Source organism: Ursus arctos, unplaced genomic scaffold, assembly GCF_023065955.2.
Source record: "Ursus arctos isolate Adak ecotype North America unplaced genomic scaffold, UrsArc2.0 scaffold_25, whole genome shotgun sequence".
In the NCBI taxonomy this organism is placed as follows: domain Eukaryota; kingdom Metazoa; phylum Chordata; class Mammalia; order Carnivora; family Ursidae; genus Ursus; species Ursus arctos.
Window position 1 is genome coordinate 3,528,065 of NW_026622930.1, and position 24,647 is coordinate 3,552,711.

General features: G+C 44.3%; 1 protein-coding gene across 1 annotated transcript in view; it reads right to left on the reverse strand.

Annotated features, from left to right (window-relative positions):
• The window catches only part of DYNC1H1 (dynein cytoplasmic 1 heavy chain 1), a 67,606-nt gene that overhangs the window by 38,833 nt on the left and 4,126 nt on the right, over positions 1–24,647 (reverse strand). Inside the window, 15 exon segments of the mRNA XM_026515282.4 lie at positions 752–991; positions 1,495–1,614; positions 1,699–1,809; positions 1,928–2,104; positions 2,473–2,613; positions 5,593–5,739; positions 7,756–7,905; positions 9,367–9,546; positions 10,125–11,201; positions 15,374–15,601; positions 15,693–15,964; positions 17,285–17,471; positions 17,814–18,069; positions 18,310–18,483; positions 20,288–20,375. Coding sequence (XP_026371067.3) covers positions 752–991; positions 1,495–1,614; positions 1,699–1,809; positions 1,928–2,104; positions 2,473–2,613; positions 5,593–5,739; positions 7,756–7,905; positions 9,367–9,546; positions 10,125–11,201; positions 15,374–15,601; positions 15,693–15,964; positions 17,285–17,471; positions 17,814–18,069; positions 18,310–18,483; positions 20,288–20,375 — 3,548 coding nt within the window.

Here is a 24,647-nt window from a genome sequence, read left to right on the forward strand (position 1 = left end):
CTTGCTTGACCTTGCACGTGCTGTTGCTTCTGCCTGAATCCCCTCCCGCCACCTGCGTGACTTGCCAGCTCCCCCTCCTCCTGCAGGTCTCCACTCGGACTCCCTTCCCCACAAGGCAGGACATCACCAACACCCCTCGTCCACCCGGCCCTCACCTTCCCCATGGAACCAATCCCCATCTGACTCAAATACCTGTTTCCCTTGCTCGTTTTTCACCTATCTCTCGCACTGGAGTGTCATTCTGTGGGTGTAGGGGCCCCTGTCCGTCCTGTTCACTGCTCTATCCCCACTGCCCAGAACATAGTCGGTGCTCAATAAATACTTGAATGAACCAAGAGGACTAAGGGTGGCAGGTCCTGGGTACAGAACTAACTACAACGACAGGGACGGCAGGACGTGCCTCCGACAGCACAGCGCCAGGCAGTGGCAACATGAGGCTTGGCCTGTGTCCGTGAGAAATTTATTTCTAATTTTTGAGTATGCCTAAGTAAGAGGCTAACTTAAGAACAGAATAATTTTTAAAACCACCTCCTGACCTGACTTAAATGATTGTCACGAGGGGTTCTGGGTAAAAAGAGCTCTAAGTTGGCTTTACTTTTCAAATCACGACATGTAAGTGTTGTTTTAATTACAAAAAGGAAAGTCCTCATTATTGGAACGCTAAGCCAGAGCAAAGCCTTCAGTGCAGGAAAGAACAGCAAACTGCGCTGTGGGTTTCGGAGAGGCTGCGGGAGCGGCAGGCAGGGCTCACCGTGACGGGCTTGGTTTTCTCCCAGTCCGCCAGCAGGTCCGTGGTGCGGCTCTCCACTGCCCGGTCCTCCTGCACGATCTTCATCTGCAGGTTTGCCACCTGCTGCTGGATGGCAGAGTCCTTCCGCCGCATGATGTCGTTGAAGGCCCCCCACTCGCCTTCTATGTTGTCGATGTAGAGCCAGGAGGGCGGGAACTGGAACCTCTGCTTTTCCAGCAAGCGCTGACCATTGCGGTAGAGCTTTGAGAGTTACAAAATACAGGGGTTTTTTTTTTTTCTTTCACAACAGAAACTATCATAAAAAGAAGACACTCTGTGGCTCCAGAACAACAACATCAGTATGTTTGCTCTTCTCCAGAACCCCTGCGCCCTGAGAGTGCGGTGCCCAGGAAGCAGCACGCCCCGAGCCGACTGGCTGCGCCTGAGAGGCCTGAAGCGGACCGAAGGCATGCTGCTGCTGCTGCGCTTCACCCCTCCTAACAAATCGGAAGAACAAATGCACGTATGACTCAAAGATCAACAGCTACGGTACAAGATTTAAAAGGCAAAACACAGTGGTTCTCGAACCTCGACACACTTAGGCATCACCCACAGAGCTGTTTAAGATGCAGTCCCCAGGACCCCAGGGTCTCCACTTGGACCAGCACAGCAGGCGGGTATGAGCGAGATGGTGTGTGGCCTGTACGTAGCTCTCAGTGCCTACAGAGCCGAAGGTGAGAACCTTAGTGACTCAGGGAGCTCACCTCAACTTGCTTTTCAAACTGTTTGATCTTTCGTTTCAGAGACTGCACGTAGGTGATGAAGGTCACTGCATCGGAGGTGCTGGCCGTGTCCACCGAGTGCTGTTCCAACTCCTGGCGGGACTGTTCGGAGAGAACACGGAATTTTAACAAGGAGCCAAGGTTTACCAGTAGACTCGTTACGCTGCCAAGCGCCTGCCTCCTCACCTTGGAGATCTGGGAGTGGAATTCCGTCATGTTTGATCCGAGCATCTGCCCAAACTTGCTGAGAACCTCCTTATGCCAAGAGTCGTACTTCAAGTTCACCTTAGACTGAACCTGCAGGTGAATGAGCCCACGACAGGTCATCAGCTCCTTCGCGCTGGGTGCTGGAGCTTCGGCTGCTGCCCTGATAGCTAGCCGCCTCCACCCCTTCCAGCAAGACAGCAGAGCTCACCTTGCCGTAATCTATAACTACCGGCCCAAACTCTTTCTTGGTTTCTGCGTTGTCAAAAGTGCCTCTGGCCTTCCTTATTTGAACCAGGAGGGCCTGCCATTTGTTGAGATCTTCCCCCAGTCTGTTGTAGATGTTTTCGGCTTGCATGTCCCACAGGCACTGATACTGAAGCCAGACCTGCAAATGAAGGGCGCAGTCAAATAGCACAGCCAGGTCTCTCACTTTGTAGAACGTTCATATATATTAGGTTCATGTTTCATTAAAAAGACTCTCTTTCAACACTGTTAGAAAAATTCACTTCAAATTCTCAGAATTTTCATAGTAAAAAAGAATAAAATTTACTTCTCTCTGAAATGAGAGTTAATATCCCATAAGATTTTTTCTACTGTTCACTGTTTTAAAATAAACAAGTGTTACCTAGCATATCATATTATACAAATATTACGTAGATTTTAGCTCCCACGTTCATTAGACATTAGACCACACACTCACTACGTCTAAAACAGACTCTATAGCATATTTAAATGAGACAGGGAGCTTCTCACCTTGACATACTGCTCGACCTCAGTCACGATACCCATGACCGCAGAGTAGGACTCTTCCAGGGCAACGGGGCCGTCAGGCATCCGTGTTAAAGCATTCCGGTAGAATTTCTCTTCCTCAGTCAGTTCGTAATGTACACCCACCTATGGAAGCAGAGCCGGAAGGAACACAAATAGTGTGTACAAAACTGTTCATCCCAGAGCCACCTTTCACTGAATTCCAATGAACCGAAGGAAAAGCTCACTATAAAAATGGCACTTAAGGGATAACACCCACTTACCCCAGCCACAAGAAATCAGAGGCCTACTCATATGTCACTCATCAACCAATAAAGGAAACATCAGATCAACCACAAGCTAGAAAATGCAGCATTACTATGTAAAAACAGTTACAGAGCCCTCCGAGCCCTTGGAGCAGACAGCATGGCCCTGGGGAGCAGAGCCCCTGGAGACCTGAGCCTCTCCTGTGGGAGCGGAACATGAACGGCGGCATCTAAAGGACTAACTACCGTGACCGCATAATTACACCAGCTTGGATGATGGAAGTGATGACCGGTCATTGTTTCAACAATGTGAGTGCCAGCTACGTGCCAAGCACTGTTGTAGGCACAAGAAACAGCCAGACAAAAATCTCTGCTCACATGGACTTATATTCGTGGGAGGAGAGACAGAGAAAAGGAAACTACATAGAACGTCAACGGGTGAGAAGTACTACGGAGACAAAGCAGGAAAGAGGAGGGCTGGGAGTATGGAGTCGGGGAGGTCAGGGAAGGCCCCACTGAGCCGGATCAGGAGAGGGAGGGAGTGAGCCATGTCAGTATGTCGCTACCACAGGTTCCAAGCAGAGAGGTCAGCAAGTGTGAAGGCCCAGGGGAGAGAGCCTGCCTGGCATGTCTGAGGAGAGCGAGAGGCCAGCGTGGCCGGCAGAGTCAGTGAGAGGGATGTAGGCACTCAAGTCAGAGAGGCCACAAGCAGCATATTACATGGGGCCCAGCACTCTGCCAAGGGACGTGGGCCTTCATGGAGCCCATCAGTGGGCTCTGGGAAGATCAGTGTCAGGACCAACGTGAAATCTAAGTCTTACTCCACTGCTGTGTTGGAAATAAATTTTAAGGGGGCAACAGCAGACACAAAGACCTGTCAGGAGGAACTTCAAGAATCCAAATGAGGGATGATGCGGGACACCTAGGTGGCTCAGCTGGTTAAGCGTCTGCCTTTGGCCATGTCATGATCCCAGGGTTCTGGGATCGAGTCCCACATCAAGCTCCTTGCTTGGTGGGGAGCCTGCTTCTCCCTCTGCCTGCTGTTCCCCCTGCTTGTGCTCTCTCTCTCTGACAAATAAATAAACTCTTAAAAAAAAAGTGAGGGATGATTTATTTATTTGGACTGGTGGTATCAGTAGATGTGGGCAAAAAAGATCAGGTTCATTTTGAAGAGAGACAGTGGGAGGACAGGGTGACACCTCGACTTAGGCCTGAGCGGGTTGAACGTGGAGAAAGGAAAGACTGGGGGTGAGAGCAACTCTGAGGGAGGGGGTCGGAGGCACGTTCAGTGTGATGTGCCTATCGGTCTGGTGGAGATGCCCCGGAGCCAGAAGGACAGATGGGGCTGGAGGTCAAGATAAAGGCTTAGCTGGAGATGTGAGCACAGTGCTGTCATGTACGGCCGGCACTGAGTGAACAGACTGGGTGGGACAGAGTTCTGGGGTGGGCAGCACACGGAAACAGGCGGAGACTGGAAGAAGGAGAGCTAAAGAGGAGCCAGCAGAGGAGACCAGCCATTGGGGTGGGAGGAAAATCAGGACAGCCAAGCGGAACAAGTGTATCAAGCGGGAGGCGGTGTGCACCTGTCACAGCCTGCCACTGCCACTTCTCAAGGGCTGAGAAGCCCGCCACAGCGATAGGGAAAGGCCAGTGACCCCGACGTCTGAGGGGTAGGGGCCTGGAGCAGGTGTGCAGACAATTCCTCCATGTTTTTACCAAGAGGAGCCAAGAAGTAAGATGGCTAGAGGGTGACAGGGGTCAGGCTTACTCGATGACAGGAGACTGAGGCGCAGAGCAAGGGCATGGGACCAGCTTAAGAAGGGCTGGCTTCAGTTCTGTCAGATATGGAGACAAACAGGACAGCAATGCAAAGAGAAACATGGCTGGTTAAAAACAGGATGTGACAAGAAATACCCTGCAGTCTGCACAGAGTCCTTGAGCAGAAGGAACCAGTATTCACAGCCTGGTTCTGATTAGCTGGTCACGGCCAAGACTGTAAGTGTATAGATGGTTGCTACTGCAAAAAAATCTGACGACTCAGCCTATGTTGCATCTGTTCAAAACTAAGACTTTCTAGAAGAGCCTGTCATGACAGAGATTGTGGAGATCTGCTTATCTGAAATAATTTTCCTTAGAAGCCAGGAACTAAAACAGGCTTCTGAGTTTTCCTTTTGCTCCAGAAGCACATTATTAAGAGTATATCTGGGATTTGTTTTAAAATAATCTGGTGGGGGAGGGGTGGGGAAAGAAAGAGAAATTTAAATTGGCCTCATGATAATAAACAAGGCAAGTTGGTGTGAGCTCATGATTTTCCCTCCAGTTTCGTGTATATTTGCAAACTAATATAATAAAGTGGGGGCGGGGAGGAACAGGAATTAAAATTTCCAAAGAAGTTCATGGAGAGCATTTCTAAGAGACTACGGAGATCAGAACTGCAGAGGCCACTATTTGGAAAGACAGCCATGGGAAAACCGTCAGGTCACACAAGTCTTCTTCTAGCTTTCCCTTAGAATGCTGAGCCATGGGACGCCTGGGTGGCTCAGTCAGTTAAGGGTCTGCCTTCAGCTCAGGTCATGATCCCAGCGTCCTGGGATCGAGTCCCGCATCAGGCTCCTTGCTCAGCGGGGAGCCTGTTTCTCCCTCTGCCAGCTACTCCCCTGCTTGTCCTCTCTCCCTCTCTCTCTGACAAATAAATAAATAAAATCTTAAAAACAAAAAAACCCAAGGCTGAGCCAGAAGTCCGCAATCTGAGAAGACATGTGAGAGCAACATTTAAAGAGGCATGACGGAGAGGCGGTGCCACAGAACCCTGGGGAGGCCTGGTCCGAGGGCTCACGGTGCGAGTGCCTGGAAGGCTCACCTGGTACCTCTGACTCTGGATCCTGGGAAGAGACAGCACAACCATCTTCCAGGCAAACATTTCCTGATACAGCTTATACCTGCACTCTTCGATTGGTGGATTCAAATAGATGACCTGATTGGTTATTCTTAGCTCATGAACAACATTCTGTAAAAGAAAGATTTCATTTCTTACTTAGCAATCAGTTTCAATAAAATGCTTTTATGCATTTGCGATGTCAGAATCAGTATTCACGACAACTGTGATTATTTCTTGGTTAAAAATCTAACACCTAAGTGTGATTCTAACACACTAATAAATTGGTGAATGCCTAGAGGAGCCATTTTCAATTAAATGGTACTGAACATACGTGTATGTGACTGTTGCTCAGTAATTATCTTGAATAAAATCAGGTGTATGAATGCTGAAATTTGAAACTGGGTAAAAAGTATAGAAATCATAGTTTTTTTTGGTTTTTTTTTTTTTTTTTGGTCATACGAAGCAACAGAATCATTTCAAAGTAATGTTCTTGATAGAAAAACATTTTCCAAAGTAAAAAAAAAATGGTCTTGATGCATAACGCTTTCTCCCTCTAAATTTTATTAACCTACTTGAGTCTGAACCATGAGTCTGTTACGTGGTCTTCCATATTTCACAAGTGTGGTCCACAGCCCTCTCTAAAGGACTGTGAGAAGTCAGAGGGCAGGCACTGCGTAGGTTCCTCCTGGGTCCCCTGTGCCTTGGTGAACACACAATAGGTGCTCAAGGGAGCACCACCTGATTTAATATGTGTGGTAATCTATGGACACAATGACCTCAGACCGAGAACCCTGTGCCACCGATGCAGGGACGGAGGCTGGCATTAGCCGTCAGACATGTGCTGCAGGGAGGCAGGTTTACAAGTCAAGGTGAGGCTGTGCCACCTGCCAATGCCTACTTTAGGCTAAGCGAGAATTCTGACTCCATCTCTACCAGATAACTGCTTTAGCTTAGACATGCTCGTTTGCTTTTCTACATCTCTGTATTTTAAAAAGTACGCTCTGGGGATAAATATATGTAATATTCAAAAGTGAAAACATTTTTCAAGATTAAGAGGAAAAAAAACGAGAAGGTAGCATCTGGGGAGAAAAAAAACAGCCAACTGTTTCTCCCACATCAAAGTTTTTACCTTCAGTTCTTTTAGACTTCTGTTTTGTAAGACATTTTTATTGGTAAATTGAACACAAATGCAACAAACTACATAACACAAATGCACGGCCTACTGAAACTATATGGCAGACACCTATGTAACCAACAGCCACACTGGTAGACACGACCTATTTGCACAGCCTGAACTAACACTTTTCTAGAAGGATTGCTGGGCTCCAGCTGGCCACTCCTTCACTCAAATGGGAAATCGGTGGCTTCGAGACAAAGACTGCTGTTCAGTATGCTGACCACTGTGCTAGTCATTCTCCCACGAGACTGATTGAAATTTTGTGAAAACAGTGACATTTTAGTGTCAGAGTCTACCCTTTTCCTTGTACAGATTACATGCAGTTCTTGAAATGATTTCTTGGACGTATGCTTAGAAAGCAGAGTTGTTTTGTTTTTTTTTCCAGTGTAGATTTTTTCTAAAATTTCCCATTTTCTAAAAACTTCTGTTTTGGAAGTTATTTTAGACTTACAGGAAAGTTGCGAAGAAAGTATGAAGAGTTTTCACATACCCTTCACCAGCTCCTTCTAATGTTACATCTAACAGGGTACAATTACCCAAATGAAGAAATTAATACTGATGCAACACTACTAAGTAAAGTACTGACTTCAGTCCGATTTCCCAGCCCCCCAGTACCCACAGTTGTCACATCTCCTCAATCCCTTCCAACCCGTGACATTTTCTCAGTTTTTCCTGTCTCTCATGACCCTGATGCTGTTCTGTAGGGATATCTGATCTTTTCTCATGACTGGAATGAGTCTGGGATATATGGGGACAAAGACTGGGGAGGAGCTGCCCTGTCACATCACACACAGTGCCAGAGTAAAACAATGTGCACGAGCAGCACTGGTGATGCCGACTGTGGTCACCCGGTGAGGTGCTGTCTGTCAGGTTTCTTCACTGTTAAGGGGCTTTCTCCTTGGTACTTTTTAAGGGGAGAATCCTTTGCTTGATTTACTAGCAAACTGGATGCCACGGGAAAGACTCACTTTAATCTTTGGCTCTCCACCAGGCTTGTGACTGACTTGAGGTGCGTCTGTATCCATGTCAACTTCTGCTTTATCTTCAGCTTGTCCGAGAAGCACCTGGGTCCAAGCTCTCAGGCCAGCTTGTAGGCGAACACCCAATATTCTTTCAATCTACAGAGAAAGTAGGATCAGAGCACAGTGTTCCCTCCAAAAGTTAGCTCAACAACCATGACAGACAGGAAGCCAATGCTTTAGCTCAAGGCTGACAGTTGCTACCACACCCTTCATCTTACCCTGGTTCCCCACCTCACTCCGTCCCTCTCCCAGCCTCAGAGAACCTGACCCCCGTCTGGGAGCTAGCCCAATCACCAGCCCTCCGACTTGTAAGGAACAAGGAGATGGACACAGATGCAGTCATGGTCTTGCTGTTTGCTCAACAGACTAGAAAATTTACAAAACAAAAGCATTTTCCTGACAACCTTAGAGATAAAACTAACAATCTACAATCTGGCGAACACCCCATTTACTTTTTTGTAAAACTGAGATATAACTGACATATAATGTATTAGCGTCAGGTATATGACATGATTCCATTTTTGTATGTACTGCAAAACAATCACCAGTGAGAGTAGTTAACACCTGTCAGCACACACAGGTGCCCATTTTAACAAGTAAAGAAGGAAGCCTTCTCTCTGATGTGGAATGAGACAAGTGAATGTCCCATGAATAGGACATCTGTATGTCTTTGTGCAGTCTGTCCATCCTGGGAATGCTGTAAAGGTCACTGTGGCAAACCCCGAGACTTTCGGTAGATGCAGAAGAGTGGGGTTTGTTAACTTTCTCTGGTAGTGTCCCGTGTGTGGATACACTGTACCTTTGTGGGTCACAGGCTTTCTTTTCCTTTCTCCTTAAATGGATAACTAAGGTGCTTAGGAGCTGCCCAACCACCACCTGCCGACTGAGCAGCTCTACCATGAAATATCCTACTTCCTGGGGCTCTCCACGGATGCTGACATCCACGTGGTAAGAATGTTTTAAACACATACACAGGTGCACACAGATACATTCCCCTCCCCGCACACCTCTACAGCAGTGAGCCCTGATCCTCTACACCAGGAATAAGACATATTTGGTTGCTCGGCATTTCTTTCTTAAAAATTATTATTATTTTAAGGAAGCTCTTGGCTCAACATGGGGCTTGAATTCATGACCCAGAGGTCAAGAGTCCCACCCGAGCTCTACCGACTGAGTCAGCCAGGTCCCCTGAGCATTTCTTTTTAAATTGGGTGGTAGAGAGGGGGCAGCGTGTCAGAGAAGGATGCCTGGAGAGGAGGGCCAGGGAGAATCACCTACATTCCTGGGTGAGCAGGGAGGGCAGGCAGGAGGTTGTCAGATATTCAGAAAATAAAGAGACTCCCCCCACCTCCCCACCTGCAAGTTGGAATGGACAGGAAGGAGCATTGCTAGTATCACACAGCTCAGCTCCGCCGTTAGCTAAATGGGATTTCTCGAGAGGAAACTGGACTACTGCTGGTAACTTCTATGGGAAAATGCTTTTCAGTGACAAACTACTAAGCTTATAAAACAGGGATGACAGAAAACTGAAAAGCACCTTAACCACCCATCCCTCACCTCCATGTCAAGTTTGTTGACCCAGATGGGCAAGTTGGAGTAGGAGTGCAGATTCAAGTCGTCCACAGCCTTCTGGACTCTGTTCAAGATCTCGGAGAAGGTCTTGTGGTCATACATGCAAGTCTCCAGGGAACGGACCTCCAGGTCTATTTTTTCTTCAATAATTAGCAGGTCATCCACCTAAAGAAAGGTATATTTAACATTTAAAACACCATTCATAGTATCCCTTTATTTTTATGTATATTCTTCTCAATTAACATATGTTTCAGGCAAAGGAGTTCTTCCATGAGTAGCCAGCATGTGTAGCAGACCCACGCTCTCACTCGGACCTGCTCCCAGCAGCAGGCTCAGGGCCAGGAGGCTTACAACTGTCCGGCTGCGCTAGGGTCTGGGAAGGAAGCCTGGGTCTGGGGAGGACTGACAGCAAGGGCCACGGCTGCAGATCTAGAGCCCTGCTGTCCATGCAGCTATATCAGTAATAAAGCTCTCATTTCACTTGGTCAGACTCCTGTGTCCTTCCCCTCTCCATTGGTGTCTAAACTCAGGCTGTTACTTAACGGTCTTGCCAGAACCCCACCACTATCCAACAGCCCAGTATGTAAAAGGGCCTCTTCTCCCCTTCAGCTCACAAGGCCCAATGCTCTACCTGCCAGGAACGCCTCCTATGGGAGAACTACCCCATTAAATGAGTGAGCTATTACTGTGTTTAGTTCATTCCCGGGACCCTGCAGGGTGGGGGGCAGTAAAGTACAACACACCTTTTCTTGGAAGTTGAAGACAGTCTCTGCCAAGCGCTGCACGTACGGGTCGAGTTTGTACGATTCCCACACCAGTGCAATGCCCTCTGCGATCAGAGCTTGCACTTCCTTTTTCAAGCCGGCCACCAAGAGGGAAATGGTGTTCCGCTCCTCCACCTTCTCACAGGTCCGCTCGTAGGTGCGCACACTCTCTATCAGCGAGATGGCAAATGGGTAGAGCTGGTTTGCTTGATGAGCCTTGTTCACAATTGCCAGTGGGACTCGGAAACCAAGCCACTTGAGGTTTCGAACTTCTTTGGAAAGCGTGATGATCTCTGGAAGGAAGTTAACTTTCAGCTTCAGGACGTTTCCGGTTCGGCCCCGGACGCGAGTGCTCTCAATGGTGAAGATGCGCCCCGAGACACCGAGGTTGCGCTGCTGCACCTTCCGGGCCCAGTCGTCAAAGATCTCCTGAGTGTTGAGCTTCATGCGGAAGCTGTCCCCGTCCTGCTTCAGCTTCTGGCCCTCCACATGGTTCTCCCAGCCCTTGCCCAGCACGTCCTCCACACGCTTCATGTAGGCGCTCAGCTGGCGGTCTATCTGCTTCGCCCAGATGATGGAGCCCGACACTGGGGGCAGGTCGCGCACGTGGCTCATCTTACACGCCTGACTCTGTGGGTACTGGACCTTGAACTTGTCGTGGAGGGACTCAATGTCATCTTTCACGCGCTGGATTAGCTGGGTCTGGTACTCACGGATGGCCCCACGGATGTGAGGCCTAACGAAGAGTGCGTTGAACCTGGAGAAAATCCTGAACATCTCGTTAGCGTTCTTGGCTGTGCCAAGCTGATCCCTAAGGCGAGCGGTGATCCGGGTCTCCACCCTGTCGATTCGCTCATCATATCTCTTCATGGCGGCCTCCCAAGCTTCCGTGCCTTCCTTGGAGACGTCTAGCCCGTCCACTTCCTTGACGTTCTCATATGCAAGGTTGACCTCCTCAATAGCGTTCGCATCCGCAGCATCAAAGAGAACCTCGGCTACTTTCATGTCCTGAGGCTCGGGGACCTCTCCTTGATTCTGCTGTGCAACTGCTGTGACCTGAAAGAGGAGGACTCGTGACAAAAATGTTGATTGCACGAAGGCTGTTCTGTTGGACACCAGGAGCACACACCGCCCAACACAGTCAGTCCTACCTGCGGGTTTTTAACTTTTAGCCAAACATTTTATAACCACAATGCAACAAAACTATGAGAAATATGACAGAGTATATTCTAACTCTGCATGTAAAGATCTTCTGACAATGTAGTTTTAGTTCTTGAACTAAAATAACATGTTAAAACCTGGGTTTTGGGTACTTGTCTCTTCAAAGTTTTGTCTACAATTAAAACTGCTTTGGGAAGCTCAGTAATTCACAGGAGCACTACATATAAACTCAGCATCTGACGTAAAGAGTCTTCCTTTTTGACTTTTAAAACTCTAGTTATAATCCATGGGTAAACACCACAGCAGAGGGACAGATAAAGGCTACACTAACAGGGAAGAATTCCCCTGCTCAGGTCCCTGAAGCTCCCACAGAGCAGAGCATTTACCTCAGGAAGTGTCAGACTTCCACACCCATCTCCTGCCCACACTCCCGCAGAATTACAAAGCTAGGCGGGGCCTTCATCTGGGTCCACAGATGTCTTGGAGAAAATTCAGATGGTCTGGGAACTTGTTTGGTGGAGATCATCATCATTATTTTCATTAACCCCTAACTAAAATTTAGCATTTCCTCAAACTATGAATGCATACAACAGTCACAAATAATTGTCACCAAAAAATACTTCATCACATTACATTTGTACAGATCTTTTTTTTTTTTTAATATTTATTTTAGAGAGACAGAGTGCAAGCACAAGTGAATACACGAGTTGGGGGCAGGCTAGAGGGACAGGGAGACAAGCAGACTCCCACTGAGTGGGGAGCTCGAGGCGGGTCCCAGGATCCTGAGATCATGACCTGAATTGGAATAAAGAGTGGGACGCTTAACCCATCTAGCCATCCAGGCGTCTCACATTTGAACTTAAGATCTTGCTTACGCTCATTACTACTTCAAAATTATGGCATTAATACGGCCCGTCACTAGATCTTGCTATTTTATGCGCTCATGGAGAAGCACACAGATTACTAGAGCACAACCCAGATAATTGTTTCTTTGTAAAAACTGTTTCTTTTATTTTATGCATTTAAAAACATTCTGAGTACTCCTGGTCCTGGTAGTATGAGGGCAAAAGCTGAACAAAATTATTAAAAATAGCCTTTTCAGGACAACGGAAAACAAGCAAAGGCAACCAACAACCTCAGATGTTTTCTCATGACAAAGTGCTACCAAATCATCTCTCTAAAAACAAAACAAAACAAAACAAAAACAGGGGCGCCTGGGTGGCTCAGCCAGTTAAGTGTCTTGATTTCGGCTCAGGTCATGATCTCAGGGTTGTGAGATTGAGCCCTGTGTTGGCCTCCATGCTGGCTCTGGAGGCCTGCTTAAGATCCTCTCTCTCCCTCTTCCTCTGTCCCCCAACCTACCCTCCTCTTCCTCTCTTAAAAAAATAAAAATAAAAAATAAAATAAAAAAGGTGCTACCAAATCAGGTAAGTAACAGTTAGTTGTTGGCTTTCTTGCCTGGAGGTGCTCCCATCCCCCAGCTCAGGCAGTGAAAACCTGCAGCTTTGCTGGTGGGAGCAGAACAGCAATAAGTTTAAAGGGGAGATTCTGAAAATGGGAGAGCCCAAGAAGGGCCAAGGTAATGAACTATACACACACACTGGAGACCTTGGGGAGCCCTGCAGGAATGAAAAGTCTGGGCAGGTTTACAACTTACTGTCAACTGAGAATTTGATATCCAGTGAAACCATCATTCCAATATTAAAGTGAAATATTTTTCCTGGTAAACACAAAATGGGGGCATGTGTTGCTGGCAGGCCTATGGAATAAGAAATACTACCAGAATTCCTTTAACTACAGGGAAGAGACACACCAGACAGTAAGTCAGATCCAAAGGAAGGAATGAAGAGAACCGGGCAATGTTAACACGTGGACAAACGTTAAGGGATTATGTATATTCTTCTTTCTTCTCCTAATTTTTCTAAAATGAATGTGACTGCTTAAAACAAAACTCACAACACGGCCTTGTTGGGTTTACAGCATGTGAAGCTGTAATACACGTGACAAGGGGACAAGGGAGCTACAGTGGTAGGAGGTTCCCACGGTTTACTGGAAGTCAGTATTGCGCACGCCATGATAAATGAAAGATGCACACTGTAATCCCTAGAGAATCGCTAGGAAAGAAAATTCAGAGGCATACAGCTACGGGTCTACAGAGGAATTAAAATGAGATGGCCAAGATAACACGAGAAGAGGCAGGAGAGAACTAGAGGAGGAACAAGTGAGACAAGCAGGAAACAAACCACGAATGACAGCTCTGAATCCAACCATCTCAATAGTTAGATTCAATGGGAATAAACACTCCAATAAAACCATTCTGAGAACATATGCATGCACATGTAAGCTTATCATAAATTTTACTGATATAAAGGACACACACTGCATGATTTACAAATAAAAAGAAAATACAAAATGATCTTTTAAAAATACAGTATACGAGAAGAGGTACATGGGAAAAAAGGGTTAAGAAACCTGAGGCTAGAAGGAATCAGAACTAGAATCAGATCTCTCACAGATAAAATAGAGGGCTAACATTTAAAGCCAACACACACATGCATGCCTGCACACATCGATCAGTGAGCACGGAGCGAAAAGATGCTGAGGACTCACTATTAACAATTTACTACAAATAGCAGGCCCTCCTACACAGCGAACGAAGCTTCCTGGATGGCATGATTTCTAGACTGGACCCCCCCCCCACCAACATTTTACTACAAAAATTTTTAAACTACAGGACGGCAGAAGATTTACAGACTGAACACCCATGTGTCCCCACGCAGAGTCGATGCCACTGTCCATATATAGTTGATCCTTGAACAATACGGGTTTGAACTACACATCCACTTACACACACACATCCACTTACACACACACATTCACTTACACACACACATTCACTTACACACACACATTCACTTACACACACACATCCACTTACACTCACATCCACTTACACACTCACATCCACTTACACACACATCCACTTACACTCACATCCACTTACACTCACATCCACTTACACACTCACATCCACTTACACACTCACATCCACTTACACACACATCCACTTACACACACACATCCACTTACACACACATCCACTTACACACACACATTCACTTACACACACATTCACTTACACACAGGTTTTTTTTGGATCTAGTACAGTAAACATTTTCTTTACGTTATGACCTTCTTGATATCATTTTTTCCCTCTAGCTTACTTCACTGTAAGAATACAGTGTCTAACATATGTAACATACAAAATATGTTAACTCTTTATGTTATCAGTAAGGCTTCTGCTCAACGGTAGGCTACTGTTTGTTTTTTTTTAAGATTTTATTTGTTTATTTGAGAGAGAGTGAGAGAGCACGAGAGCAGGGTGAGGGGCAGAGGGAGAAATTTTGTTGTGTTTTGTTTCTAAGATTTTATTTTTAAGTAATCTCTACACCTAAGGTGGGGCTTAGACTAACAACCCTAAGATCAAGAGCCGCATGCTCCAGGTGCCCCAGTAGTTAGGTTTTTAGAGTAAAAGTCTCATATAGATTGCCAACTACGCAGGAAGCTGGCACCAGTAACCCCCATGTTGTTCAAGGGTCAACTGTGTATTAGTCCACCTTATATTTCTGGGCTGCAGTTTTTAAAGGAAAAAAATCATTGGTAAAGGAAAAGACAGGCGAATTAAGAAGAAAAAAGAGCATGTACAAAGAAAAGGAATCATTTAATTCTTTTAATAAATCTCAGACATATGCAATTATAAATGAGAAATCTGGGAAAAAGTTTAAAAAACATGTCCAAGTCACACAGCTTGTTAAACAGTGGAATTAGGATTTAAAACCCAGGGAGTCTGGCTCTAGGGTTCAAGCATTTTTGGGGGAGGGATGAATGGATGGAGAAGATTTGTACTGAAAATACAGAATCACTATATTGTAGAGAGGACAGTGAAAGGATGCAAATAGAATTCAAGAGGCATTTGGTGCAGAACAGAAGGAAGTAGTTTATTCTCAGAAAAAGAAAGCAGGTTATAAAAACAACTCATGTACGTATTTTTAAAATGTGAAGCATACCTGTGGCCTCAGGACCCTGACAATGACAGCTCTCAGCTGTTCGTGCTGACGTCGAAATTTTCTCATCTGGTCGAGGCGGGCCTGGAGCTTCCTGTGAGCAGGATTGATTCGCCACACCATCTTCAGGTTTTCTTCCCTTTTTCTTTTGACAATGTCTCTCAGTAACACCTGAAGCTTCTCATATTCATCATCCCAAGTCTGAAAGACTTCAAAGCATGCGACCATCACCTAGGATATAATTTACGAAAGGCAGCTTATTATTACAGCATGTTTTCATCTCCGTGCCCTCGGGTTGGTTTTCTGATGTATTAAAACTTACTTTTTCAAATTCTTCATAAGCAACATGCATCAATTTTCTCGTGCCCAATACTTTGAGTAACTGAGAACTCAAGTCTCTTGAAATTGCCTCCACCAAACGCAGTGCCCTCTGAATGGGATACTTTGTGTTTCGGATCTTTCTCAAATGGGTGAAAATTGCGACAAGTGCCTGCCGTATTTTGTCCAGCTCAGTGGCAGACAGCAAATCATTCAGAGGGAAATCTTTCATCAGAGGATTGTAGTCATTCACAGTTTCCAAAGCCTGTTTTAGACCTAGATTAACAAAGAAACGGTTAATGGTGTTCATTGAAGTAATACAGGTATAATATAACGTTATATGTCAACCATACCTTCATTAGGGAAAAGGAATACAATGAAGAGGACACTGCTTATAGCCTAACCCTGGGCAAGTAAACTGAAATACAGCCTCACAACGGAACCTTCTGTTGTTGCGAAGAGTGAGTGACACAGAAACTATGATATTTGAAAAAAAGGAACATGTTATTAACAGGATGATCCTCTGTTAATTAACGGATGGTCTCACCGCTTTTTAAAGAATATCAGTCAACTCACGCCATACTCTAAAGGCTGTGGGTGGCGGCCCCATGAAGTTCATTGCTTTCCGTACCATCTAAACGTTCTACGAATAACATTAAGCTTAGAAAAACTACAATGTTATCATCCTTAGGAACAGTAAAAATATAAATGGTACACCCGTGGCTCATGTGAGCTGAATGTGTTATGGACACAGAAGCCCAGAAGCACCTGGGTCTAGTCTACTTTCTGACTCCTCCAGCAGAAGACTAAGAAAAAAAAAAAAAAGAAAGAAAAAAAAAAGTATTAGGAAAGAAGTAAGTTCCAGAGGTATTTAAAAACAAAATTTGAAGGCATACCTTTCAGCACTAGTGAATGCCCAGGTAACACGTGCAATGTGATCCATGTAACTGGAAGACTGCCACCTGGAGCTTCCTCTAACATTTATAACGTGGGCAGCATGCCTTTTTTGGAGGGCGAGAACATGACCAGTATTGCAGCCCCAATTCCTTGCTCTAACATTCTCTGGTGGGCAGAGCTGTAGAGAAATGCCTAACCATGCCCGGTCAATTCAAACCTTTGAGTGCCCACATGTGCTAATACAACATCACTCACACTGCTGTGCATACAGAAAACCAAATCTATCTTGACCACTTTCAGGACAGGGAGGAAGGCAGAGAATGGGGAAAAGGGGCAGGTAAAAGAGGAAGAGAAAGCACTGTCCAGCTCTCCTTCCACAGTCCTGTGGGCAAGTAACTTCTGCTTAATGTCAACCGTCTTCCTGCCTGGATTGTCAAAAGCACACTTGACTTTATACTAAAAAAGTACGGTCTACTCAAGGAACCAAGTAACTGAGAAACAGGAGGGAAACTCCCAGGACTCTACTCAGGCCTAGAAACTGGCTTATATTCTCAAAACTCCAGAAGGAGAAGGAACGTATGTAGGAAAATCATTGGATGGTCCATCTACTGACTTTCACTGAAATCATCACTGAAATCACTGAAAGCTCAAAAGCCAGATCCACAACTTACTGATCATATTATTGGTTCTAGTTTTTACCTGTATCAGTGTCAAAACTGACAGTGGCATGGAAACGCTTGCCGTGTTTCAAGATATCCAGAGTAAGGAGAACTTCTGGGCTCTCTCGTTTCTCCTGTATGCGGTACAACGCACGTTCCAAGTTTAACCAGAAACTAATTTCCTGCAAGGCTGTTCCTGAGGCAGGGTCTCGATCAAGTTTGGTCACCTTTAAGGATAAATAACATTCAAGAGTATTCACTATTTAAATAAAGGTAGGAAAGTATCATTAACTAAACACATGCATTACAACGTAATTTTTATATTTCAAGTAGATTTCCTTCCTTGTCCATTATAAGTGGTTTAATAAATGAAAGCAAAGGTATAAGACAGCTGTGATCAACACTCTCTCAGGGTTAATATTTAAACAACTGCATGCCGTCCCAGGACCATGGAAAGCACTGCTAACCTCATCTGACACTTCACCTCATTCACAAAAACTCAGACCAGTTTCTCAGAGACATTAAAGAACAAAGTACTTTATACAACACACTCAATACCATGCTCTTACTTTTTGAATTTCTCGGATCCAGCGGTTAACTCCTGATTGTAACTGATTGAGAAAAGTTGGGTCTTCAACCTTATCTCCAAAGTCTGTAACTTTTGGCTTTTCTCCACGTTCGTAACACTGTTTTGCAACATTTGTAATAATGGGATGAATTGGCAGGCTGATCTCTGGAATTTCAATATTCTGCTGCAAGTGAAGGAGCCCCATTTCAAGTTCTGCGATCTTTTTTTCAACGGAAGGAGCCATTTTATCACCATCCCTAAAAAGGTTAACAAACACTTCAAAACTTTAGTGAGCTGTTGGGTCTCCAAAAGATCCTATTATTTTAGGTCTGTCAAACATTAATAATATACATCTTATTGATGGCAACAGATTTATATCCTCTTGGTTTACTAGCTTTACCCTCCCAATTCCCAAATTCCACATTATCTTTCATGGTGTCTTGTGAACACTAAGTGAAACAGGACATTCAAACCAACAAAGGAAAAATGGTTTTTACCTGTCTGCCTTGCCAGACTCTCTGATATAGGACTTAAAAAAAGGAGCCACCGCATTGCTAATGAAAGAATGCAAGGTTTCATATGGTGAGTCTTCACTGAGCGTGAGGACTCGGAGCTGAGAAGATACTGGCTTGTCTGCATCAATTACTGGAGTACGTTTAATGAATGCCAAGCTAAAATAAAGCAAAAGAAGAAATTAGAACAAAGAGCCTCATTCCTAATCAGTTTTAGTAACTGTCACCCTTGGTGTGTTGCACACAATTAAAAATTCATCTGAAAGTCATACAAAGAACATGTTAAAGAGTTGCTTTTCTAATAGGGAAACACACTGCTTATCTTCCTTTACTCATGTGAGAACTGAATCAGGTTAAAGTTTTGGTATGTGACCACGAAACCAGGCAAATGGTTAATCTGTCTAATATATGGGTTGAGTTAATAATCTTGGCCTCACTCAAACGAACCTCCCTAGTAACTCCAAGTTACAAGCCATGATATACTTAAATCTGATCTTATGCTAATTTGTACCATTCCTTTATGGCACTAAGTCACACATCAGCTTTAACAAACAATAGTCACCCACAGGTTAATGTGGCAAGAGGGCACTCCAGGCCCCCATAGCCTGGCCTAAATCAACTCTTCCAGTTTTATCTCCTGCTATGTACCCTCTTCCCCACCCAAGACACAACTTAAAATAAATGTCCCATTCTCTAAACGTGATGTGCCACTGTGTTTTTGCTTAAGAAATCTACATTCATCTGCTGAAATTCCAAGTAATCTTCAAAACCCAGTTCCCGCATAACCTCTTCCACGGGACTTTCCCTAACCAGAATCACCTTCTCCAATCTCCATGGTTCGTGCTATTCTGCACCCCTAAGATTCTGCCAAGTAGTACAGTTAGTTGTGTGTCTGCCAAGCTTTCTCCCCAAAGACCACAAGCTTCTGGGGAACCAGGTTTAATTTCTCTGCATACCTACTGCCATATCTTACACATAACAGGTGCTCAAAGATAGTTAAAATAGTTCAAAAAAATTAGTATTTGAATTTTCTGTTCCCAGGCCAGTACTTTACACATAATACTTTATGTTATTCTAAAAAGTCACTGAAGCCTGCTGATGTGACACATAGAGAAGGAAAAAGTCATAATAGCATCCCTGCCAAAAATGCATAAATAAATCTAATCACCAGTGGCCTATACTTCTCAAAAATTTAAAAACTGTAACAAGGCTATGAATAGAAGTGTCCCTGTTCTTAGGAAATACACTGAAGTATTTAGGGATAAAGGGGCAGGTTGCCTATAACTCTCAAATGGTTCAAGAAAAAAGCGATGATGCAAACGTGGCTATGTTAACGACAGCTTCTGATAGCAACTATATAGAATTCATGAGTCATGTGACTCTTCAAGGCTTGAAATTATGCAAAATAAGAACTTTTCAAAAGCCAATGCTGTGTAAATTAAACACTTACATATTTAAATTTGGATATGTCTACTGGAGTGTAAACTGACACCGCTTTTCTGGAAGGTGGGAAAAATCTGGTAACATGCATTAAAGACTTTAATGGCACATTGCATCTGAACCAGTAACGCTTTCTTTAGGGATTTACACTAAAAAGAATGAGACCTCTACCTAAGAATCTTTACTAGGTTTTTACTAGTTATTTACAATAAAGAAAATCCAGATATAATCTGAGAATTATTATTATACATGTTAAGTACATTTTGGCTCAAACCTAAAATGGATGCCATGACACAGCAATTAAAATAAAAATATTTTAGAATTTATATTGACTTGGAAATCCTCTGAATTTCAATACATTAAATCAAAGGTGATTCAACTAATTTATTTTAAATTCAATACATGAATTTAAACAGCAGAAATCTTGAATGTTTTCTTAATGTCTTCGTCTGAGTCCATTAAGATCTACATTCAATTCTCACAAATTTATAATCCGAAACAACAGTGTATTCACACTACTTACCTATTGGACTTAACTCCGTAATGAATGTCTATGTTGATATTATAGGAAATGAATTCTTTTTCCTCTTCTCCTTCATCACCAACATCCTCTACAAATTGTAGTAAATATGATATCAAATTCATGTCAATATCATCTGCTCACCCTACCCCCAACCTGACATTTAAACCCCCACATGACTTGGCTCTACCTATTTTTCCCTTCCTACCCATTTTTTCCGTGACTCCTGACCCAGGCACTTTGCTGTGTCATCTGGGCAAGGTAGTTAACTTCTCTGCACCTCTATTTCTTTTTCTGTAAGTCGGAGACACGGGCCTGCCTGGGGTGTTGGAAGCACTAGATCAGCGTCTGGCCCCGCGCAGTGCGAGGTGGTGTTCCCTACACTGATGCTCACCACCCCCTCCAGGCAGTCTCCCTTGTACTCCCAACACAGAAGGCGCTTCCCACTTCCCTCTCTGGGTATTCTGCTCAGGTGTTCACTCAACGCTCACTATGGACTGGCATTTTACTCAGTACTTTAGGTCTATCACACATCTAACGCTCACAACAACACGGGGGTTGGCATGACTATTTTTACCCATGTTTTCCAAGTAAGAAATGTAAGTAAACTGCCCCCAAACACATGTCTGGAAAGGGACAAAGTGAGAATTCAGAAACCTGTGATTCCAAACCCAGGGTCCTCCCCAGCACGTGGCCCACCCCAGCCCTGGTTAAACGCCCCAGCCAAGTGCAAACACCGATCAAGAAAATCCTTATCAACAAACATCCCCAGGGTCACCAAGAGGCATTCACCTAGCCTTCCCCTCTGCTCTCACACCACTTTTCTGGGCCTGCTCTGGGGTCGATTTATGACTGCATCTTCCTCTGCAAAGGTGAGCCCCTGCAGGGCGGGGACCATGCTGGATTCCACACAGCAAACACCATGCACGGTAGTCATTTTAAAAAGCTTACTGGAATGCAACAGTAAGCTAGCTCAAGATGCATGTGAACAAAATTTCTTTCTTTCTTTTTTTTAAGTAGGCTCCAGAATAAGCATGGAGCCTAATGCAGGGCTTGAACTCATGACCCTGAGATCAAGACCTGGGCTGAGATCAATAGTCAGACGCTTTACTGACTGAGCCACCCAAATGCCCCCGAACAAAACTAAATAATTAAAAAACTGCAATTGAAAATTTTAAAATTTGTAAGAATGGGAAATAATCCAAACTTCTAGATCTAGTGCTAATCCACTCGATGCATAGACGCTCCAGCTGAACTATCTCTGCAATGGTACGTTGTTATGGAATATCTGTACCGGCAAAAACTTCTACCCAAGGACTATCACGGTATATGTGTGGCTCGCCTTCACTTTCAAGTCATGACATAAGAGCAAAAGTGATTACTTAGTGAAGTAATCCTGGGAAAGTCATTTTTCTTCCTCTGGGTTTCAAATTCATGAAATGGAAAATGGGTGGAATAGGTGACAGAGATTCAGAGCACACTTACAATAAACACTGAGTAATGTACAGAAGTGCTGATTCACCATATACTTGAAACTAGTATAACACTGTATGTTAACTATATTAGAATTAAAATAAAAAAAATAAAAAGTAAATACAATGGGCAGCAGAGGAGGGGGTGGATATTAAATGAGGCGGTCTATAAAGTTTCTTTATGCACCAACAACTATGAAAATCTGGGTATACAGGGTCTGAGCAAAAGCTATTTATTTCCTTAGCTTTAAGATGAGACAAAAACAAAGTTTACACTAAAAAAAATATCAGTATATCTGTCAAGATAATAACTCTTCCAAAATAGCGTTTTTAGTATAATTTTAGGAAGTGAGAGGAGGTGGCCAAGTATCCTAGTATGCCAGGTACTTCCCAGCTGTTTTTAAAAAATGACTAACTTAGGGGCGCCTGGGTGGCTCAGTCGTTAAGCGTCTGCTCAGGTCATGATCCCAGGGTCCTGGGATCGAGCCCCTCATCAGGCTCCCTGCTCAGCAGGAAGCCTGCTTCTCCTTCTCCCACTCCCCCTACTTGTGTTCCCGCTCGCTGCCTCTCTCTCTGTCAAATAAATAAATAAAATCTTTAAAAAAAAAGAAAAAAACAAAACTAAAAAAAAAAAAAAACACTAAACAAATCAATCAGGTTTTCTAACTACCAAAATGCGGATATACCACAAGACAGATCACACTGCCTGAAACCAACCACACATATGACTGCAATCTCTAAAATGCAAGCACATGGACAGATCATAAAGAAACACTCCCAAACTAAAACAGTTGTCAGGGTGGTAGGATTATAAAATATTTTCTCCCTCAATTTTCCAAAATCTGCTCTATGAATTTTATAAAATATATGCCATCAAAATAGCATCCAAACAGTACCCAGAAAAGTAACATTTTATAATCGTGAAAGGAAATCACTAATATAACTAAAAGCATGGTATGTTAACTTTGAATCATTTCTTCCTCCGAGACAAAATTCACCATGTATATAAATAATATCACACAGAAAACACGCCAACTGGATGCAGCATCTAGCCACGCTGCCTGCACTTCCTAAGGCAAACAGGGTTAAAGGAACTGGGCATCAGGCCCTGAGATGAGTCACGGCTCTGCTCTGTCTCAGCACTGCTGGGAACGCCCAGCTCCCAGCTCCGCACCAGGAATACTGCAATGCAGAACACTGCCTGAGCTCGGGAAGGCACACCCAAAGACACAATCCTCAGACACGGATATCCAATAGGTATCCTCTATCGCTTTGTTAAAACCCTCATTTCTTTTGATGGTAATAATCTATGGAAGTCACAGAATACATTTCACATTAGTTTTTTAATGCTTGTTCTCCATAAAAAGAGATCAAATGAAGTCTGAGTATGTCTGATTCCTACCTAGTAGAAAGAACCTGTCATTGTTTTATAAACTGCCAAATAATTTAACCTTTTTGCCTCCCTATAAATTATTACATCTTCCAAATAATAGTGTAACATTCTACTTCTGCAGAAACTTTTTTTTTAACTGTTCAGAGGAAAGACACTTGATAGTTAATTCTTAATAACAAAGACGCTATTAATCGTGCTATATTTAGAAGCTTATAGGTAACACAACCTTGGGTATTTTATCAGGCAATACCGCTTACGAGTCCGTTTCCTACTGCTGCTAACATTACTGGTTAACACATAAGGGCCAAATAAATAGGGCACTGCCTGTTAATACACCCCCAGAACCGAAGAACCAGTGCAGAAAGTGCGGGGCCGCCTCACCAGGTCCTTTGCTGCGAGCCACATGGATACACATTTAGTGACCTGTGGACATTTCTTTCGTTAACTTCTGAGAGTCACCTGAATTTCTAGAGATGTTCAACAAAATGTCACTTAGCATGAATCTGCGTGTATTTCTACTGAAAGACCAGTTTAATGTATTTCAAACTCACAGTGATTTGCATCATTACACTGTGAGTTAGGTGAGCATTACGTCTCACTTAGTGAAATATAAAAAAGATGTGCATTCAATCACCTTAAGACTCGGACTTCTCCCCTAGGGAGACCGAGTGTGTTTTCACAAAGTGTGGTGAACGCACAAGGGAAGAGGGGCACCGCGACTGGTAAAGGAGGCTGCCCAGCTCCCTGTGTCCTTGGTCATTCCCTCATCCCCTCCCTCCTGCTTTCTCCCGGCCTCAGGGCAAGTATCTTCTCCATCCAGCAAAGGTAGCCAGGTGTTCTCTTTGGTCCAAACTACCAAATTCCTTGTTACATGTTCCTGGTTCTCCTTATCTTTCATCTTCTTTTCCTCTTAAAATCCGAAACATACTAACACCACATTATTTTGGTTGATCACTATCACAGGTGTTCTCCCCTTTTTCTCTCACGTTTGCTTTAGTTTCCCCCTTTCCTGCATCGGTGCTTTTTCCTGTCACCTCGACACCCATCACCCCTTCGTCCTCCTTCTGAGGGGCTGTGACTTCTTTGCCACAACCACTCCCTGCTCTGGCATAGGCTCAGGGCATGGTGAGAAAGTCTGAGTTTTCTCTTCAACCTGAAGACTTCCATTTGTAACACCGTTAGCAATGGGAAGGGAGGATTAAAGCCCACATAATACGCGACAATGCTGGCAAACAATTTCCCTCCACCTTTACTTTTTTTTTTTTTTTTTTAAGATTTTGTTTATTTATTTGACAGAGAGAGAGACAGCTGGGAGAGAGGGAACACAAGCAGGGGGAGTGGGAGAGGAAGAAGCAGGCTCCCAGCGGAGGAACCTGATGTGGGGCTCGATCCCAGAATGCCAGGATCACGCCCTGAGCCGAAGGCAGACGCTTTAACGACTGCGCCACCCAGGCGCCCCTCCACCTTTACTTTTTAAAAAGAAGTGATGATGGTTTTC